Genomic DNA, 19,339 nt, shown 5'->3' with positions numbered 1-19,339 from the left:
GTGTGATGGGGGGCGAGGGGGTTAAGGGCGGGCGGGGCCGCGTTGCCATGGTGACGGCCCGCCCCTTTCCGGGGCGGCGCGCGCGGGGGCTGCCGGGAGCGGCATGGCCCGCTAGGCGGCGGCGGCTGTGGCGGCGCGCGGGTGAGGGGCGGCGCGCGGGGGTCGCGCGGAGGGGACCGGGACGGGAGCGGGGACGGGGACAGGGATTGAGACCGGGAGAGGATTGGGGGGGTGGACATGGGGGCGGCTTCCCCGGCCCCTTGCCCGCCGCTGTCGGGGCAGCCGGGCGCCCCTCGGGCCGGTGGTTTCCGGCCCCGCTGCCACATTGTCCCCTGCGCCGTTCCCCCCCAGCGCCGGTGACACGGGCGGTGGGTGCCGGTGCCCGCCTCTCCCACCCCTGTGGGCGAGCTCGGCCGTCCCATTCTCCCCCTGGGGTCCGGGTGGTGCTCTTGACACCTTAACCCTCGCGCTTTAAGTTCGCTCGCGGGGGAAGCGGGACGCGAACGAGAAATAAACAGCTCCGTGGGGTCCCCATGGACGCGGTCACGGCACCGAGCCTGGCGGAGTTCAGGGAGCGCTTGGACAACGCTCTCAGGCACGGGGTGGGGTTCTTGCAGTGCCCTGTGCAGGGCTAAGTTGTACTCGACCCTTACACGTCTTTTTCAAGTCGGCGTGTTCCGCGATAAACAGGTACCTCCACTCTTAAATACCGTGTTGACCCAGACACGTGTCTCGCCTTTTTCCCGTGGCAGAGCCATGGATCCCAGCCTGCTGAGGGAGCGGGAGCTGTTCAAAAAGCGAGCCCTCTCCACGCCGGCCGTAGAGAAGCGCCCAGTGCTGTCCTCGGACTCCTCTGCCTCCAAGAAGAAGAAAGCCAAGGTAGAACAAGGGGGCTCCTCCAGCTCTAAACAAAACTCAGGTGAGTGAGAGTCTCCTGTGCGGCAGCTGCTTTGTGTTTCCCACTGCCTACCTCTAAGCTGTGGTTTATTAATGTGAATAACACCGTATCTGTTAACACTATTGGCTGGTGGCTGTTGCCATTCTTTCTCTTAAATAAGTGCTTTTTCTTAAGAAATTCCCTTGCATAGTGTGAAAAAAGACATTCCCTGCTGTGCATATGTGTTAAGCATCATCCTGTGACTTGTTCGGTGTTACTCTGTTGGATGAATCGCTGCTGCCAAAGTAATTCATATGAAGCTGGGCTTTGGTTTGTTCATTTTGGTGCTTGCTGGACAAGCATTACCAGTGATTTTGTTCATTTTGTCTGTCTTTGCCATGTTGGACAGGCCCTGGGGCAACCTCGTCTAGTGGAAGGTGTCCCTGCCCGTGGCAGGGCGTTGGAACTGGATGAGCTTTAAGGTCCCTTCCTGACCAAACCATTCTGTGATTATTTCTGGCAAGAGAGCAGCTGAAACATTTAATGAACTGTAAGTTGAGGGCTGTCCATGCACGAGATGGATTTTGCAAGGTACATCTTATCTGGCTTGCGTGTTGTAGTTAGCAGTTGTCCTTGCTCTACCTGGGAACTGTGCTTTGGTCACGAGCACCAGGGCCTCCAGAGGTTCCTACCTGCTTTGCTCAGGAGTTGTGTGGTTTCCCTGGGGTGCTGGCAGTGGTAATGCATGTCTCAGTATCAAATAAGCAGTTAATAAAGGAGCGTGTGGGAAGTGCACTGGAGAGGAGAGGATTTGCTCTGAAAGCGGTGGCAGTTCTTGAGTGCACTCTAAAGGTCAGATCAAATGTAAGGAGTTACTAAAACTACAAAATACCCTGTTGTGCAAACTCAGTGCGTTCTCATATTTTGAATAATACCACATGTGGCTCTCTCCTAAAGTCCAAAAGAAGTGATAGAGCTTAAAACAACAGAGAAAAAAGTCAAGGACGGTGGGAGGAGTGAAGCGTCTTCTGTCTGAGGGGAGGAGTAGGGAGTCTGTATCTGCAGCTTCTCAGGCACCTAATAAAGTTCAGCCAGACATTCTAAAATAAATCAAGGGAGGCCAGTTTTCCATCCATCCCTTTGCCACGCTCTCCAAATAAAATAAATTTCCAAGTGGACTACCCTAAGCTGTGTCTCCTGTGTGAGAGCAGTTAGGAGGGTAAAAGGGGTGGGGAGGCATGAAGAGAGTGGAGGGTTCAAATGTGAGCCTGATCTGGAGGATTTGAGCAGATGAAGAATCTTTAATTTCGTTTCTGTGGTTTTGTGGGCTGAGAGCTTTGAGTGCTTTTGTGGCTATCAGACAATGAGCTTACACAAATAGGGACACAGTGGCCGGGAGGAAACACACTTGATCTTTATGCTGCTGGCTTCCTTCCAGATAGTTATCAGAAAGGTTTCAAGGTTTCTATTAGATTTTTATGCTGCAGAGTCAAAGTCCTTTGCTTCAAGACCCGCTTTATATTTGAATTGTCAGACTGGCAGGTGCCTGTCGGGATATGAAGGTGTCAGGGGTAGGTCTGGGGAGGTGGAGTAAAAACCTGATATCGAAGAATCCCTGTCCCACCTCCCCAAAGAAACAAAACTTAAGATGATCAGTCCTAATTTTGTTGTGTAGTGACCACAAAGATGATAAGTTTGTGATTGCCTGTTGGCACTGATGTGCAACGCCCACAGAATCCTCGCTCTGTCATTCTGTGACTCAGAGAGCCTGCCCTTGTCACTTTTTTGGGGGAGGAGAGGTATGGAGATCGTGCTAACCTTCAAATGACTGCCTAGCTAATTCTGGCCTGTGTGTGAAGACTGGCTCTAAGCTTCCCACTGTTACTACAGTGATTACTATAGAGTGATTACTATCACAGGAACTGCAAAATAAACAAAATAGATCAAAGCTGTTTGTTTCATTTTATTAATGAATAGTAAGCCATGGCTGTGGTCTTATATCTTAAGACCTTTGTCTCGGTGGTCTTTGCCAACAAAAGTCTAGAGCCAAAATCTCCGGGGGCTGTTTCATGGGAAAGAATCCTCCTGAGTCTCTAGGGCTGTGCAAGGGGAGACCTTTGTCCTCTGTTCCTTGTGGAGACACCCATTCACCTTTGTAGACCTGGGGAATAAATAGCTGAATGGGTCCCAAGGTTTGTCATTCCGTGTGCTTCTCTGGAAGGCGGTGCCAACGCAGCAGAGGCCGACCGTGGTGCTTCCTGCACGCTGCCTTCGTGTGTGCAGCCCTTGTGGGGCATCTTGTGGGAATGCTGCAAGTGTCCACAGTGTTTTCTTTTAGGAAGGAGAAACACTAGTTAATTCAGTGTATCCCAATGGCTACTCTGGCCTCTCTTGAGCTGGTTATTCCAGGCTGGTGCTGCCACATGCAGCAGAAAGTCATCATTACCTCCACTGACTTCTTCATCATGAGTCTGGGTGGGAATCCTGAATTATCTTGTACTTGGGGCGTCAGCTTCCATTAATTGTGCTTATAGTTTGATTTTTAGCACAGAACATTCTCTGCACGTGGGGCTGGTTCTGGCAAAGCTTCACTGTGAGAAGCAGATCTGAGATGAATGGTCACAGCGGTCACGGTGTTGTTTGGTGGCTGCAGAAGGGAGTTTGCTTCGCCAGGTGAATCACTGGACTCGCTGTGCTGGTTCGCAGTGCCCTGGGTGTCTGGTGACTCCGTCTCGCCAACCAGGAGCAGCACAAGTCAATTAGCAAGTCTTCCATTGTGTCCAGATCTTCTGGAGCTTAGGCATACTCACCCTGAGAGAGGGAGTTGATACATTAACAAAAAAAAGAGGTAATTATAGGGACTGGCCATAGCACAAAGGTATTTCGGATATGGAAGGACTGTGAGGTCACTTTTTTTTTTTGCCACTTAGGTGGGTTTGTTTCCCTTGTGACAGGACTGTTATTTGCTGCCAGAACCCCTGTAGTGCTGTGGTTGCCACAGAGGCAGCAGCCTTGGGGCAGGGGAGCGTCCCTGTGTCTCCTGGGCAGTGGTACCACTACAGTAGGATTTTGTGGAAAGGGCAGGTATTCTGAAGGAAGTGGGTCACTCAGGTCTCAACACCCAGAAATTGTTGACCAGGCTGAATATGAAATAAAGGGAGAGCAGTTCTCTGGAACTGGAGGAGAGGAAAGAGAAAGAGTCAAACTATCACAGGAGGTTAGAAAAGACCATTTTAGGGATACATTTCGCATTGCCTTAATTTTCCTCCCACCACTGTCTCTTCTAAAAGCGAGAAACCATAATAGAAAGTGCTGCCAAAGGCAAGAATTCACCCAGTCCTGTCCTGTCTGAGGGGTCTTTTGCCATCCACACCCTTCTCTCCCATGTCTTTTCTCACCCCTTGTCTGTCTGTCCTGTGTCTGTGCAGCTGACTCGGTGGGACGGCACTGCTGTGTCTTTGCACTGTGTGTGATCAGATTTGTTGAGCATTTTTAGAAACGTTTTCTCCAGTTAAGCAACATGGTTTTATGCATATTAGGCAACATTTGTTCAGTCAGGTAGACAAAATTCTATGCTAGTCACTCAATATAAACAGCAAAAGTTCATTTAAAACCGAAAATCTTTTCTTCCCCCGTAACACTGCAACAGATTGTCCTTCTGCTAAACACTTGGAAAGCCTTTGCCAATTGTTCCAGTTCACATCCAGAGATAAAATTACAACCTGTTATATTTAAGACCAAAACAAAAAAGCACATGACTTGCTCATTTGTAAGGTACAAGAGGCTTCATTCAAGGTGTCAGATGTTCTCCAAGTGCTGGTGCTCAGTCCTCCCTACACCACCTCTGTTTCCCGCTTCCTGAAGCTGTTCATCATGGCCCTGACAGGATTGGGTTCATTCTCCAAGTCTTTCACAGTCTTGTTTTTCACGCAGCAGCAACAGTCCAGCAGTTCATAGAGGAAAGCCAGCACCACCAGAGAAACTACAGTGAAAATGAATATGATCAGGATAACAAAGCAGGCAGTGTTCCAGTTGTCATGGAAAGGGTAGATTTTTTGCACTTGGAAGCCCAGATACTGGGAAATGGATGTAGTCTCGTTCCAGTGAGTGCTGTTGAGGGTTGCCATTCTTGAGGGGGTGTCTTAGTGTGCTCACTGTCACAGATTTGGGGGCTGAAACACAAAACCAAAGCTGTTGAGGACTAAAAGTCAAGGACATGCTGTGATTTTTATCGAAAACTGTAAGAAACTTCAGCTCAGACTAAGTGCTCACACCTCCTACAGCCATGGCTGGTTGCATACTCATATTTGCTCACAAAAGTATCACACTCCAAATGCACAGCTCTGTGGTTGGTCTGGAACGTTTATTTCGGCGGTGTCTGGTCTGTGCAGGCATCACATGGTGTAAGTTATTCAGGAAGGAGGGAGCTTGGCTCCTTCATTTCAGTTCTGTGCACAGACAGAAAGGTTACAAAGATAATTTTCAAGGTGTACAGCGGTTTCAGCCACTGGAATTCCTGTTTGTGGTGCCAGGCTCATTGGGATTTATGCCAAGGAAAACCCAACCCTTTCTGAGGAGTTGTGATTTCTTATTTTCAGCTCTGCCTAACTACTGGGGAAGGAATGTCTCCCTGGCCCCAGTGCTGTGTGTTTGCACCCAGCAGAAGAGGCTGCTTTGGGGTATGGGGAGAGATGAAGCAAAAGTTTGCTTTGGTTTATAAATCTGCCATTGGTTTATAGTCTTACGTAGTAAAAATTGTCCAAGGAGCCACAGTAGCTCCTGGTTCCCTGTCATGGCGTGCTGTAGGATGTCATAATAACCTTTGAATCCCTCTGGCAATTTAAAACTGGGTGTGGGAGAAGGAGATGGAGTCAGATCTCCATATTTCCTTGAGGAAATAGCAGGGAGTTTTTAGGTGGAGCATGGTGATGCCAGTGTCTGCTAAAGCAGCTGACTTAAAGCAGTCTAAGCACCTGTCCCATTTCTGTGAAATTACTAAAAAAAAAGGATATAGTGAAAAGCAGGATGATGCAGCCAAACCAGCTTGCTATCTATGTCTTACTTTTATCATTCAAATATTGTACATTTTGTTTTTATCCTTCTGTCTTTAATGGAGTTAAATTGAAACAGAACACCTTTGTGGTTGGGAAGGTACCTGGCATTAGCATTCCATACAGACATTTACTGGAACAGTTGCTGTTTCCTCTGTTAAATCTGTAACTGAATACACAAATTAGTAATTGAGTATACAAAGTAGGGCTGAGATGGGCAGGATTAATGAAACTGTTTGTTGGGGTTTTTTTCTTAAGCAAAAGTTTACAGAGCAAATCCAAGCTAAAAATACTCCTGGATTGAGTCAGGTCCTGGCTTGATTTGGTCACAATCTGGGAAGGAAACTCAGTCGAATTGTTCGGGGCTAAAAGTCAGGAGGGTTTTTAAAGGGGTGGCCTGAAGAGTTATTTGAAAATCTGTGAGAGAGAGGGCAGGCTGAATAAAAGGATTTGGAGTCCCCTTTGAGGAGTAATTAAAATAAGCAGGATTTAATTGTGTATTTTAAATGGCAAGAGGATATCCTTGGGAAAGCAAGCAGTTTTGTTTGGAACTTTGTAAACAGATTTCTAAGACTGAGGGTTTTGCTGGAATCTGTTACACGTAAATTTGCTCGCTCTGTAAATGCACAGGCACAGAAATGGACTGCTCCTGTGATGCAAAATTGAGTATTTTTAGGGGGTTTTTTCCATCTTGGGCATGGCATGGCTGGCCAGGCACCCCCTTCCCACTCCACAGCCACCAATAGGGCACACTCATCTTTATTCCAGGGGGTGGAATTTAATGCCTTGCTGGAGGGGGTCTGAGCTCCTAGAGGAGGAGGAGGAGGATTTCCTTAGATTTGAACAAAGCAAGGCAGATAAAGATTAGCTACTCATAGCTGTAATTATTAAAATACAAGACTGAAGTAACTGTTGCTGGGTGTTCAGAATTACCACAGCTAAGGTTAATGTCCTTGAAAGCTGTCAAAAATGGGCTGTTTTCCTGCAGTTTTACTTATTTTGTAACAGCACAATTCAAATTCACATCATTAGCCAGTCTGATTTGAAATCAAGTCAGCTGTTGTATGTATCCAAAATGCAGGGAGTTAAATATTTAATCAACTGACTCCTCTAATATCTGTACTAGGTTTTAATTTAAAAGCATTACCATCTTTAGGCACTGCAGAGGAGCAGCTTTATTTGAAACCGTATTCACGGACCAGAGGGAAATGACTGGCAAAAAATCCTTTTAATGCAGTACTGGGGAAGTCCTGTTTAAACAACCACTGAATAGACATCTTGAGGTAAAAGCATTTACAAACCTCAGATGGATTCTAACCTACCCATTTGCCTTGTGGCTGCTCTGATATTCCAAAGATAATAATATGCAACGGGATTTTCTCCCTACCCCAGTATAACACATTTCCAGAACAGGTTTCTCACACATCCACGCACACAGACCTCTTTTAGGCAGCCTAATTTACAGAATACCCCCTGGGAGGTAACATTTCTCACATTTCAGGTTGAGCTGTCTTTGTTTTAAGGAAAAGCCTTTCACTGGCGTTCCTCTAAAAACGTATAGAATCAACCACAGGCAGCGTGAGGCTGCAGGAAACAAGCCACCTCCCCTGCAAGGATGAAATCCATTTTGTTTACTGAATCTTGGCTGCTGGTGTTAGCTTTGCTGTAAGATGGAGCGGTCATCAATTTTCCATTAGTGCACAGATGGTGAAAGTGCTTGTCTGATCGTGCAAGACAAGCTCCTCCGCGTTCAGCGGGATAAACCCCGCTCAACCCAGAGAAAAATCATCCCCGTTCCAAGCAGCTTTCACAGGTTCGTAGCTTACAGGCTTATTTTCTTTCAGTAATCAAGATAAACCTAAGAGAATGTTATAAAATGGTACACACCTACCTCTTGTGGGAAAGGATGCTGAGAGAGCGCCGTTCTGGTCCCTTTTTTTAGTGCAGCCTATGGCACAGCTAAGATGGAGCTTCCCTACCATTGGCCAGAGCACGATGCTGCTGACAACTTCCTTTGTGCTCATTTGCATCGAGCCCTCAACCTCAGGAGTAAATCATTCATAAATATGACTCTTACAGTCTGGAATAAGAAACAGAACCCTCCCTTCCCTCGTTTTTTGGGATGTGATGAGCTCGTTAGCAGCGGAGCGCGCTGGGAGTGCAGCGGTGGCCACGACCCTGCTTTGCTTTGTGCTGGAATCAGCCATCAGACCGTGACGTTTGAAGTGTTAATATCTGCAGATTTCCAGCCTCCCCGTGTGCTTAGATTCCCCTGTCATGAACTGTAGCAGGCTGTAGCCAGGCAGATTAAACAAGATAATCTTCCCGATTTAATTGACAGAATAAAGACACGATGAGTTGTCTTAACTGTTTGTTGTACCTCTGAATTTATTTTAATCACTTCATTGTCTGAAGTTAGACATAGGATTTTTTTATTTATTTATAAAATACCTTCCATAGACATTAATTTTTAATGTTAAAAGGGAACCCTGCGGGGGAAAATCCCTACGGGGCATGTATTTGCAGAGGGAGCTGGCTTTTGTTTTTCTCCCTTTTTTTTAGTCTTAATTTAGTAACCAGAATGAAATGTTCTTCAGCAGTTGGAGTTACACTGGTTCTTCTACACTAATTTTAGAATTGTTGTGCTATGTGAAGCCTCTTAACACAATGTCAGCTACAGGATTCTGGTTTTTTCTCACCCTCCACTGATATTTCCACAGAAATAGTAGGAGCTCAGTATCTTTGAGATACCTGTTGTCCTGTCAAATGTGCTTAGAAATTACCAGTGGATTAAAAAATCCCCGTGGTGACATAGAGAAGATGTTCTTTGCCTGGAGTAGCTGAAATTCCAAAAAGCCGTTGCCATTAGGTTTGAGCAACCCTGTGCTGGTAATGGGCCTGTGGCTTGTGATAGTGGTTTGTGGATATTTGTGTTTAATGTGCTGTGCTAAGAGCTGAAGTTAATGAAATGGTCATTAACATCCTTGCAAGAATTTTTGAAAGAACATGATAAGGATTTGACAACAGAGGGGATTCTGAATTGTTGTTCCAGTGGTGCAACAGACCAGGTTGAATTGTTTTGAATTTATAGGGGTCTGTTTAATAAATTTCTCCACTGGAGCTACTTTAAACAATAAACAAATTAAAAAAAAAAAAAATCACAGCCTTCCTTTACCTGCTGTGTAACCACTGAATACCTTTTGAGAAGAAGAGAAACTTTCTGCCCCCATCTCAGCAATCTCAGTAAAGCCAATGCAGTGCATTATTTCAGCCTGGATTAATGTAGTGTAAATGATTATGGGATGTTAAGCTACCAAATTAAACATGTTCTCTTATGGTCATAACACTGTAGTCACTTGCTGCTTTCTTAAAGGTCAAGTCCCAGGAACTTTTTATTTGTGGAGCTGTGCTCAGAAATGTTCCAGAGCCGACTCTGCAGGGCTGGATCAACACGTGTGCTCAGACAGAGTCCTGAGGGTGTCTCCTCCTGCCACGCACCTTTCTGTCATTCTGAAACCTTCAGAAAGTAGAGTGAGAAGGAGACAGAGCTCAGAGCCAACAGGGTGGTGTTGAAGCATCATTAAATTGTTTCTTTTCTCCCTTTGTAGATCACAGCAATGGATCATTTAACTTGAAAGCCCTTTCAGGAGGCTCTGGCTACAAGTTTGGAGTCCTTGCTAAAATAGTGAATTATATGAAGGTATGGTGTTTCGGTGTAAAACCACCATGTTTTTAAATACTGTGGTTATTTAGTCTCCCGTGGTAGCTGGCAGATGCTGAATATTTAAAACTCCAAAATTCTTTTACTGCAAGAGTGAGAATTTCAAGAAACTGCTTGTTAAATTTGAAGTGCTGTCAGTAAACAAAATTGTCAGCACATTTTTCCATTATTGAAATCCTAACTGTCCCAGGTCACTTTACAACCAGGGTAATGGGTTTTGTTTGCAGGAATTGCAGGCTGCTGTCAGCTTTTAGAATTCATGACCTATTGATCAAGATGAACATGTAGTTTGGTGCCAGTGTTAGTTACTTTATGATAATTGAGTTGCTGAATAAAGTGATTACAGAGCTCTAATAGATCCTGTTTGCTCTTCCAGACTCGGCACCAGCGGGGTGATACACATCCATTAACCCTTGAAGAGATTTTGGATGAAACACAGCACTTAGATATTGGACTCAAACAGAAACAATGGTTAATGAGCGAGGTAAAGAATACATATGTTTAGATTTGAATTAAAGATAAAGGATTATGATAAACCAGAATTATGCACATTTATTTAATTTCAAACTCTTTGGATAGGTGTTCCCTCCTTAAGAAACAATTTAGATTGACATTAATGTGGAACTTGTACCTCTCTGCACAGTAAAACTAGGATAGTTCTAATTAATACAGACTGTAACATTCCTTTGTTTCTGTCTCTGTTACAGGCTCTAGTCAACAATCCTAAAATAGAAGTTGTGGATGGGAAGTATGCTTTCAAACCTAAGTACAACTTGAAGGACAAAAAGGCTCTGCTCAGGCTCTTGGACAAGCATGACCAGCGAGGGCTGGGAGGAATCCTTTTGGAAGACATCGAGGAAGGGCTGCCCAATGCACAGAAAGCTATAAAGGTGAGGAGCACGTGCAGTTCAGCCAACCCATTCCAACTCACTTCCCAGCCAGTTATTCTCCATCTTACCTACTTTGTTGTGCCTTTTGTAGCACAAGATTTGCATCTGTTGATCAGAGTAGGAGAACTTATGCTTGGAAATGAAGTGATTTTGAGTTGCTCTTTTGCATTTGTTTTCGAGGCTTTAGGGGACCAGATCATCTTTGTTAATCGCCCTGATAAGAAGAAAATTCTTTTCTACAACGACAAGAGCTGTCACTTTGCTGTGGATGAAGGTAAGTGTTGGTTTAGGTAGGTTTCCATGGCAGTTGGTTTGAACTCGTCTGAAGCAGCTCTGTGTATAAGCAGTCTTCAGGTGTGACAGTCTTTTAAGGTGCTAATGAAATATTAGGTGTACCCAGATGTCAGGAGAATGTTTATATTATCACAAGGCTAAGGAAAGCAGCGAGTCCAGGGATAATATCCTCTGGTTTATGATGGATACACTGGAATGTGGCATCAGGAATCCAGCAGTTGTCTTCAGGGATAGTGGTACATGAGACTAAAAACCACCTGGCTGTGACTAAAATGGCATCTAACATTTTGCTATGTGAAGGGCAGCCAAAAAAAAACCCCAAAGAATGGCTTGTGGGTGCAAGTTTTTTGTTGGTTTTTTTTTTCCCAGTTAATTAACCATGTGCCTTTTATTGGTGAATGCAGCAAGAAGCCACTAATGGAACAGAAGGAGGAAGCAAAGAGGGAGGAGATGTGAGCAAAATTCCTGAGAAGGGGTAGTTTACAACTGGAAGGAGAGCACAGATGTGGGGTAGTGCTGCTGCCCAGAGCTGGAGTGGATTTTTTGTACTTCACAAGTTCAGCATGTGCTTTCTGTGTCACAGACAGTGGTAAAATCCTCTGGTGCAATTTTATGCATAGAAATCCATTACAGAAATCAGGGTGTATTCCAGTAATGACATTTATGCCAAAATCAGGTGCCTGTAAGTGCAGAAAGGAGGGGGCAGTCTGTGTGGGAAGAATTTACTTTAAATGACTCAACAACACTGGACACTTTGTTATTGTATAGTTCTGATAACATGCCACATAAAGCCATTGCATCATATAACGTCACATTATGGTAAAAAAAGAGTTGTGTTACAAGCTTGAACCACTCTACTTACAGGACCATAGGAGAAAGCATAAAGCTCTTTATTTCTTTTGCTAGTTTTGAGAGAATCCTTCTTTTCAGTAGATTTAAGCAACTGGAGATGTGTCTAATTAACTTATTTGTTATGTAGCACATTTGTACTCTCAGTAATAACAGTTTTCTTCCACAAAGATAAAGTAGATGTGACATCTCCAGCATTTTAAAAATATAAAAAATGCTTCAAAATGTTGAAGTGAATCTCTTTAAGTGGTAATTTCTGTCATTTCTTGATAATGGCAGCAGAACTATATGTGAAATGCAGAATGCATTCACTGAGAAATTTCTGACTCCCAAGTGCTTAGGAGTTTACCATGAACACTGCCATCCTGTTCAGGTGCCTCTTTAGTCCATCAACCCACAGCTTTTGGGGGTCTGAAGATGGCCAAAACATCAGTGCTCTTGCAGTAATTGTTAGGACAAAGGTTTCAAGTTTTTAGCAGCCACTGGTTGTTTCACAGTCATGGTTGCTGAATGTTTCCTCTTGTGCAATTTTTTGCAGATAACTGGAACACAACCATCCTTGTTTAGGAACAAACAGTGCAGGCTATTGCTGTGAGAGGGAGGAAAAGGTTAAAAAGACCTTTAAAACTCCTTGAAACAAAGTGTTTAAGCCGTTTGACTCAACCTCCCGCTGAAGGAAGGCATTTAAGCCTGCAGTGGGTGCCCGAAGGGATCCAGCTTTTGTAGTTCAAGGTGTCTCTGCTTCCTTTTATCCGCAGGTGGCAGCAGCTTCCCATCTGATCCAGAAGTGATGTTCTGTTGTTGTTGTTCTGTTCCTGCTGGTTTTGGTTTTCCTTTTGATGCTTTGTTCGAAGAGAGAGCAAGGAATACTTTCTCTGTTGTGACTGTTGTGATCCGCCCGCCTACGCCACAGTGCTTAAAACGTCCCTGAGTCTGTTCACTTATTGCAGCTGGAACAGGTCCTTTTCCTAAACTGTGTTGTCCTGTGATGAAGAAAACCCATCCTTCCTGAGCAGCTTTGCTTTAGGATTCATTCCAGAGCAGCAGAAGGGTGTCTCTAAGGGAGTCACTGGCAGGATTGTCTGCGTGCAGGATGAGTTATGACACGTCTCTGCCTTAGCAGTGCCGTTGCAGCTCATTATCTCCGGCAACGTTAAAATGAGGTTTTTAGAAGACTGCAAAATAAGCCTTGAAGTGTTGGCAGAGTCTTTGATCTAGCAGCTGATGACAGTTCAAAATATGTTTCTAGTTTAATGTTTATCCTTAGAAATAAGGGCTCTGTGCTCCTCGGTGCATGGTGCTGCCGTATGACACTCCAGTTCAGAACGTGTTTTGGCTGGGATTAATATCCTCGGAAAGCTGGGCACCCTCTCCCACCGCTGTCTCAGCTCCATCAGCAGGGAAAGAGGAGCTGCTGGGGCAATTTGGATCTCCTTGCCTGGAGCAGTGGGAGGACCTGCTTTCTGGCAGTGCCTGCCTCTGCCCCTTGATGGCTGAACAAGCTTTTCTTTCTCCCCTTGTGAAAATAAATCCCAATGTACCGCGGCAGCAGAGCGGTGCCTATATATCGTGATCTCAAGGGTACTGGAGAAGGTTTTAGCAGTAAGGAACAGCTTTTGTTCTTCCTTTTATGTGATTAGCCAAGGAGGGTTCAGATTGCATGTGTTCCTTCTGGACTTCCTGGCTAATTAATCTTCTGTCAGTGGTGTGGAGCTGAAAGCGTTTATAAAAGCCAGGCCAGATTTCAGGTGCTTCAGCCAAGTCAAGCGCTGCCTTTTTGTGCTGGGGCGAAGCACTTTGCATGTGAACCAGGCTTTCACCCCTGTGCTGAATGCTGAAAGGCCAGTCTGATTGCCTAACTGCTAGAGATGCTATCTTTCCCAGCTGAATGCACTGTAGGAAGTATTTGAATGCTAAAAAATTCGGATACTTAATTATACGTTGTTTTTTTAATTCTTCCTAAGCACCTTTGAAGAGATTTAGAGAATGGCCAAAGCCTCTTAAATTTAACAGCATAAAAATTGCTTGGGATCTGACTTGCTGGCTCTGGTGGTCCAGGGACAGCACAGATTTAACATCAAGCACCCTTTCCTTCTGGTGTAAATCCAGTGCTGCACTCCCTGGGACTGTTAGGAAGCAGGACTCCATCTTCCCCTCTGCTCAGTTGTTTCTTCCCTTCTGACCCATTATTGTCTGTTCTTGTCCTGTGCTCGGCTTTTGGCTCAGCCCAGTGGAGATTTTTAAGCTGGTTTTAATCTCTGGCAGATTTTACTACCAGCGTGATATGTCGGTTATCTCTGAAGCCATCTCAACCTTTCTGCAAGAGCAGGTGAGGCAGTGAGAAGTGCAGGATAAGCTGCTCCAAAGTCACCACACAGTCATTTACCCATGACTCCATTCCCCAAATGTAAGCACTTATAGGAAGGAAGTGTCTTAGAGTATAATCGCTCAGGGAATGTCAGTGCAAATTGTTTTCATTTATGAGGCACCTTGTGCTGCACTAAAATGGAGGTAACTGAGTATTCGCCTCTTGGAAATTTCAGAGAGAGAAGGTGTTTGCAAAATCTTTGTTATGCTGCCTTCTGCTTAGCTATATGTTGGTTTCTGCTGGTCAGAGCTCTTTGTTTTAAGTCTGTGCATGCAGGCATCATGTTGCTGGCTTTTCAGTCAGCTCCTGGTCTCATTCCCTCCTCTCATTACTTGAAAGACCAAAATTTAGCTCTCTGGAGCAGGAAGGGAGCAGGCTGTGAGTAGTGTTGATTCTGTCAAGCTTCTGAGTTAAAATATTTTAGTGATCAAATTGCAAGATAGTGCAGATAGGATTTGTTCCTAACACTTACCTCAGTACTGGCATCACAGCTTTCTGCCCCTTCTGGGAAAGATCTACACTGGAGTCAGGACTTAAAAGCTCTGTGGAAAATGCAAATCTCCTTGAGGGTTCACAGCACCTGCCTGGTTTTGGCCAGAAACTCTGGGGAAATTTCTCCCCAGGGGATTTTTTCTGGGCTCTGTCTTGTCAAAGCAGCCTAAGCCGTAGGAGAGATTGTCAGCTTGCCTGAAGGCAGCCTGCTGCGGGCAGGTGAAGCCTTGCTTTTTTCCTTCCATAACCATTTTGCACTTGCTCTGTCTGATCTATAAAATAATTTAGTGGCTCTGATAGAAGAGTCTCTCACCTTCACCGTGCTGTGATGGTGTAAAAATCAGTTAACAGGACACGGAGAAGGAAAAGTGACTGTGCTCTGTAACCATAATGGCTACACACACCGCAGGAATTTGTGCATCCCAACCTGCTCTCCGTGCCTGGCTGGAGCAGGCCAGCATGTGGTGAGCTTTCTGTTCCAACAGTCCCCTTCCTGCTCCTCACTCCAGCACTGATCTGCCTGTTCCCTGTCCTCAGAGAAAAGAGAGACATGATAAAAAGTGGATCTGGTATATTGAAACCTTCCCTAGGAGCTGCCTTCTGTCACTGTTTGCTCTTCAAACACACAGCAAAGGCCAGGGTGACAGCATTTCAGATCCTTCTCAAGGAAATTGGGAGAAATCTCTTCCTATCTCAGGTCAGGGGTATAATTTTTGAGGTGCAGAAGTACCTGAGCTGCAAATGCAGAGGGTTGTTTCTTGAGAGCTGCGGTTATTGCCAGCTTTTCCCACAGGCTCTCATATTTCAGAGAGGATGTCACAATAATTCAGAGAGTGTATTCCCAAGGTCTAAACTTTCCCTGGCTGATAGGGGCATAGTCCTTGGAGACTTAAATCTGACAGGTAATGTGGGAATGGTTCAGTGCCAGCCATCCAGCTGCTCTCTTTCTTCAGGCCTTGCATTTAGCCCGGTGTCTGGTGTTACATGGAGCCGGTTTTGTGATGAGATGATGGATGGCTCTCCCTTCCCTTTTAGATGGCACCCTAAATGCAAACAGCTCATATGCACTGAAGGGTGGCAGCTCCATGTGCTTCTCCACCTTTATCCTGTGCCTTTTAGTTCCAAACCAATCCTTCAACACGGAGTATTTCCGTGTTGTTGTGACTCCCCCTTTCCTGGGCAGTGAAGTGTTTTAAAGCCCTACATGGAGCTCCAGCATGGGAATAAGATGCTTTTGCAATTACTGCAATCAAAGCAGTAGTGCTGAAAGAAGCCTGATTTATGAAGGAATTTTTAAATGGAGTTGCAACATAGGATACAGTGATTCTGGTGGGGCCAATTAGTGGATTAAATTATCTGTATGTAAAGTCCTTTTAGCATTGGTGTTTTGGTTCTTGGTGACTGTTCCATTCATATTTTTTGGCCGGGTTGAAAGGGTGGATGTGAAGCTGGAATGATGACTTAACCTCTGCATTACAAGAAATGCAGAACACTGTAGTTAGATATTAACTGTGATCTGCACTTGTGTGCATGCTGATCCTTGAAGAGCTGACCATTTATTTTCTAGTGTTTAATTTTTCACTTCTGTTTCCCAGAAGAATGTAGACCAGTTTAACCTTAAGCACCTATCCTCAGCTCTTTTTCTTTTTTAAGAACCAGGGTGTATTTGTCCATATATCCTGAACTCTAATGAGGACACACATCACTTGTGTTTGTTTCAGGATGTTATAAATAAGAGTACAAAGCTACTGCAGCAGGATGAGGTGAGGGATGATCTGTGATAGCAGGCATTACCAGCTATGCCAAAAGCCTGGAATCCCCCTCAGAATGGATGAGCAGACAGAGAATGTCTTGAGTCCAATGTCAGTCCTTGAATTCAGGGGTCTGCACATTGATCCTGGGGTACTGTAGAGCCTCTGTGAGAAACAGGCTGAGCGCTGGCTCCCTGTAACCAAAAGTGGTGTTTTGACAAGATTTGGTTCTCTTCATAAATGTTGCATTACTGAAAATGAACATTGCTGTTCTTCACCGGTGAAATTCCTCTCTTTTGTTTCCTGGAAAGCTGGAACAGCTCCTTACTGTTGGCAAGGGGAAGAAAAGAGACACCTGAGACTTGAAGCATGTAGGGCTGTAGAAAAACAAGGTGCATTAGGAAGGGAATTGGTCCAAGTGCAGGAACCAAGTCGATGACATACCCCTTTTGTACACTGCCCAGAGCTGGTGTATCCATGGCAAACGACGTCACTGGAGCATCTCATCCCCTGCTGCACAGGACAGATCCTTAAGCATGCAGGAGTTGTGGTTGTTTTGACAACTGTATACTAAATTTATCTGGAAATAACGGGGAAAAATTTAATCTTGCGTTGCTATGTGTGCCTCGTGTTTTATTTATAGTTTGTTAGCCAAACCTGCTGACAGGATGTATCTGAACTCCCTGCCTGGGGAATGAAGGGAGGTAGGATCGTACCAGCCGCTGCCTGGAGAAGGCATTCCAGAGGCTCTCTGAAACTTTACGTGAGGCAGAAAGTGTGCAGGCAGATGGCAGCTGCTCTAATTAAGACTTACTGTCTCTGTCTGTTTTCCTGCTGCTGTGGTTTTTAAGGTGTCTCTCTTCTTTTTAACACCGGAGGAATTTTAGTAATTTATTATCTGTACAGCACGGCATGGATTATATTACAATGATAAACAAGCTCAGACCCACTGCAATAAATGACTTGAATCCTCAGTAAATTGGGCAATGGGTTGACGAGTCTCCCAAGACAATGGCAGCTGAAGATGTGTAAATGAAGATGCCATTTAGTTGTTCCTCATCACCAAGATCTGTGAAACTCATTCACAGCCTACACAGCTCTAGAGATGCCAGGCAAAAAGAGATTCCATAGCAAATAAACATGAAAAGCATGAAAAGCACGGGTTGCCTGCGGGTGCTCCTGATGTTGGAGTGCAGTTTAGCTTGAGGGTGTTCTGTTGTTGTTTTGTTGCTTGGGGCTTGATCTTTTTCTGGGTTTTGGGTGTTCTTTGGAAGTGCTTTCAGCATTTGGAGTGGGTAAAGGCTGTGCTAAGTGGGTTCCTTCTGGCAGTGACAGACTGACAGTGTTTTCGGTGTTTGAAATCAAGGGTTGGTTCACTGGGATATTAAACCGGGGTTTCTTTGGTCTTTCAGAATTTCAGAAGCTGTGGAGGAGCATTCCCGTGGATTCTATGGATGAGGAGAAGATAGAGGAGTACCTGAAACGACAGGGTATTTCTTCCATGCAAGAAACCGGACCAAAGAAAATAGTAAGAGATACAAATTGCACATCCTCCTGGGAGATTCCCCCTTCCTCCCCCTGCACTCTTAGTTCCAGAATGTGTTGGTGAGCCTGTGCACAGCTTTGTGTAGCTCTGGAAAGTGTGTCCACTTCTAAAAAGTTGCAAAAACCAGTGCTGCAGCCACCACTCAGTGATTTCTATAACTTGTTTGAGACAGAGTAATTAATCCAAGCAGCATCAGAAAGAAGGCAAACGCCAGAAATCCCTGTCAGCTCCAAAGTGGAAGCTTCTACTTGAAGCTGTACCATACATTATGAGCAGAAGTATTTTGGGAGAAAGGTGGGTTTTGGTTTTTTTTTTTTACTTTTCTGTTAAATAGCTTTGAAATCCTGATGGGATTGTGGATAGAACTGTACAGAAGCACGTACCCACTTCTGTACCTGTGGAGGAGTGTTTGGAAACTTCACTTACAAACGCCTGGGACACTGAGTCTCTGCTCTGTTCCCAGGGTCATCTCCCTGCCTGGATTGGAATTGGATGCTGTTGTTTCTTGCCAAAACAAGCCAGCACCTCCCTTCCCTGCCCACCCCTGGTTCAGGCAGGGCTCATCTTTCACAGCAGCGATGACCAGCACAACCTCACACACCAGGTCAGATGTCACATATTTCCTGACTCCTGTTTGTTTCTTCTTGCAGGCTCCCATTCAGAGGAGGAAGAAACCTGCTTCTCAGAAGAAACGTCGGTTTAAGACTCACAATGACCACTTGGTTGGAGTATTAAAAGATTACTCTGATGTGGTTCCTGGCAAGCAGTGAGCGGTTGAATTCTGGAGCAAACGCGCGTTTTCAGACGGGGCTTTTTGCCGCAGGGGCTCGGTGTCTGCTCACAGAAGGACTGACTGTAAATAATAATGTGATGTGTTTCCCCCACCCCAGCAACTGCCGAGGTGAAACAGGTCAGTTTGAGAGCAAGTATGAGGTATTAAATTTAGAGGTTAATTTAATTAGCTGTTGGGAAAGGTTTCTTTAAAGTAAGAGGTTCTCACTAGTTGCCTCTTGGCATAGGGTGGTAAATGGTGCTCAGCATGTAATGCAGGAATTCCTGCTCAGTGCTTAACTCTGCTTTTACATTGCTTAATGGGTATTTACCTGGTATTACTTACAAGGGGCTTTCTAGTGGGACTGAATACAGCATTTGTTTTACCTGTTTCAGGAAAACCTTTGCAGGCAATCACTGCAGGCAAAGTTTCTTTGACAGTCAAATACAGCCACGGTTTGTATGGTTTGTATGCTTCTTCCTTGCCACGGGACTGAGCTTTACTGAAAGTCTGTGATATCTGAGACTCAAACTCAGAAAACTCCCTCTCCTAAAATCCCAGCAGGCTGCAGGATGGGATGCAGCCACAGTTTCCTAATGCTAATCAGGAATTGCCCTTGGCGATTTCACCACATTGTTGTGGGTGCAAAGTGTGTTACACGTTCTGGTCTGTGGACAGGAGGGAAATAAAACAACGGTGTAATACTGAAGCTTTTTTTTTTTTTTTTA

General features: G+C 45.0%; 2 protein-coding genes across 5 annotated transcripts; one reads left to right on the top strand and one right to left on the bottom strand.

Annotated features, from left to right (window-relative positions):
• The first annotated feature begins 85 nt into the window (after positions 1 to 85).
• On the top strand, positions 86 to 19,320 carry GTF2E2 (general transcription factor IIE subunit 2). Its single transcript, XM_050320530.1, has 8 exons — positions 86 to 141; positions 753 to 919; positions 9,537 to 9,628; positions 10,026 to 10,133; positions 10,357 to 10,539; positions 10,720 to 10,813; positions 17,706 to 17,821; positions 18,490 to 19,320. The coding sequence occupies exons 2-8, from the start codon at positions 757 to 759 to the stop codon at positions 18,607 to 18,609; spliced, it is 876 nt and encodes a 291-aa protein (XP_050176487.1). The 5' UTR covers positions 86 to 141; positions 753 to 756; the 3' UTR covers positions 18,610 to 19,320.
• Positions 2,821 to 8,043, bottom strand: SMIM18 (small integral membrane protein 18). Of its 4 annotated transcripts, none has more exons than XR_007629501.1 (3): positions 7,820 to 8,041; positions 4,276 to 5,049; positions 2,821 to 4,053 (listed from the first exon to the last, which is right to left on the bottom strand). XR_007629501.1 is itself a non-coding variant. In XM_050320532.1 (2 exons), the coding sequence occupies exon 2, from the start codon at positions 5,002 to 5,004 to the stop codon at positions 4,711 to 4,713; it is 294 nt and encodes a 97-aa protein (XP_050176489.1). In that variant the 5' UTR covers positions 5,005 to 5,049; positions 7,816 to 8,043; the 3' UTR covers positions 2,821 to 4,710. The 4 variants fall into 4 exon arrangements, 2 of the variants coding, with proteins under 2 accessions (XP_050176489.1, XP_050176488.1); XR_007629502.1 differs by having other exon boundaries at positions 2,821 to 3,688; XM_050320532.1 differs by having other exon boundaries at positions 2,821 to 5,049; positions 7,816 to 8,043.
• Positions 19,321 to 19,339: the final 19 nt, after the last annotated feature.

The sequence above is a fragment of the Myiozetetes cayanensis genome, unplaced genomic scaffold, assembly GCF_022539395.1.
Source record: "Myiozetetes cayanensis isolate MyiCay16 unplaced genomic scaffold, myiCay2020 scf24, whole genome shotgun sequence".
NCBI lineage: Eukaryota > Metazoa > Chordata > Aves > Passeriformes > Tyrannidae > Myiozetetes > Myiozetetes cayanensis.
Note: the sequence above shows the minus strand (reverse complement) of the source record. Positions and strands in the feature narration are given on the sequence as shown.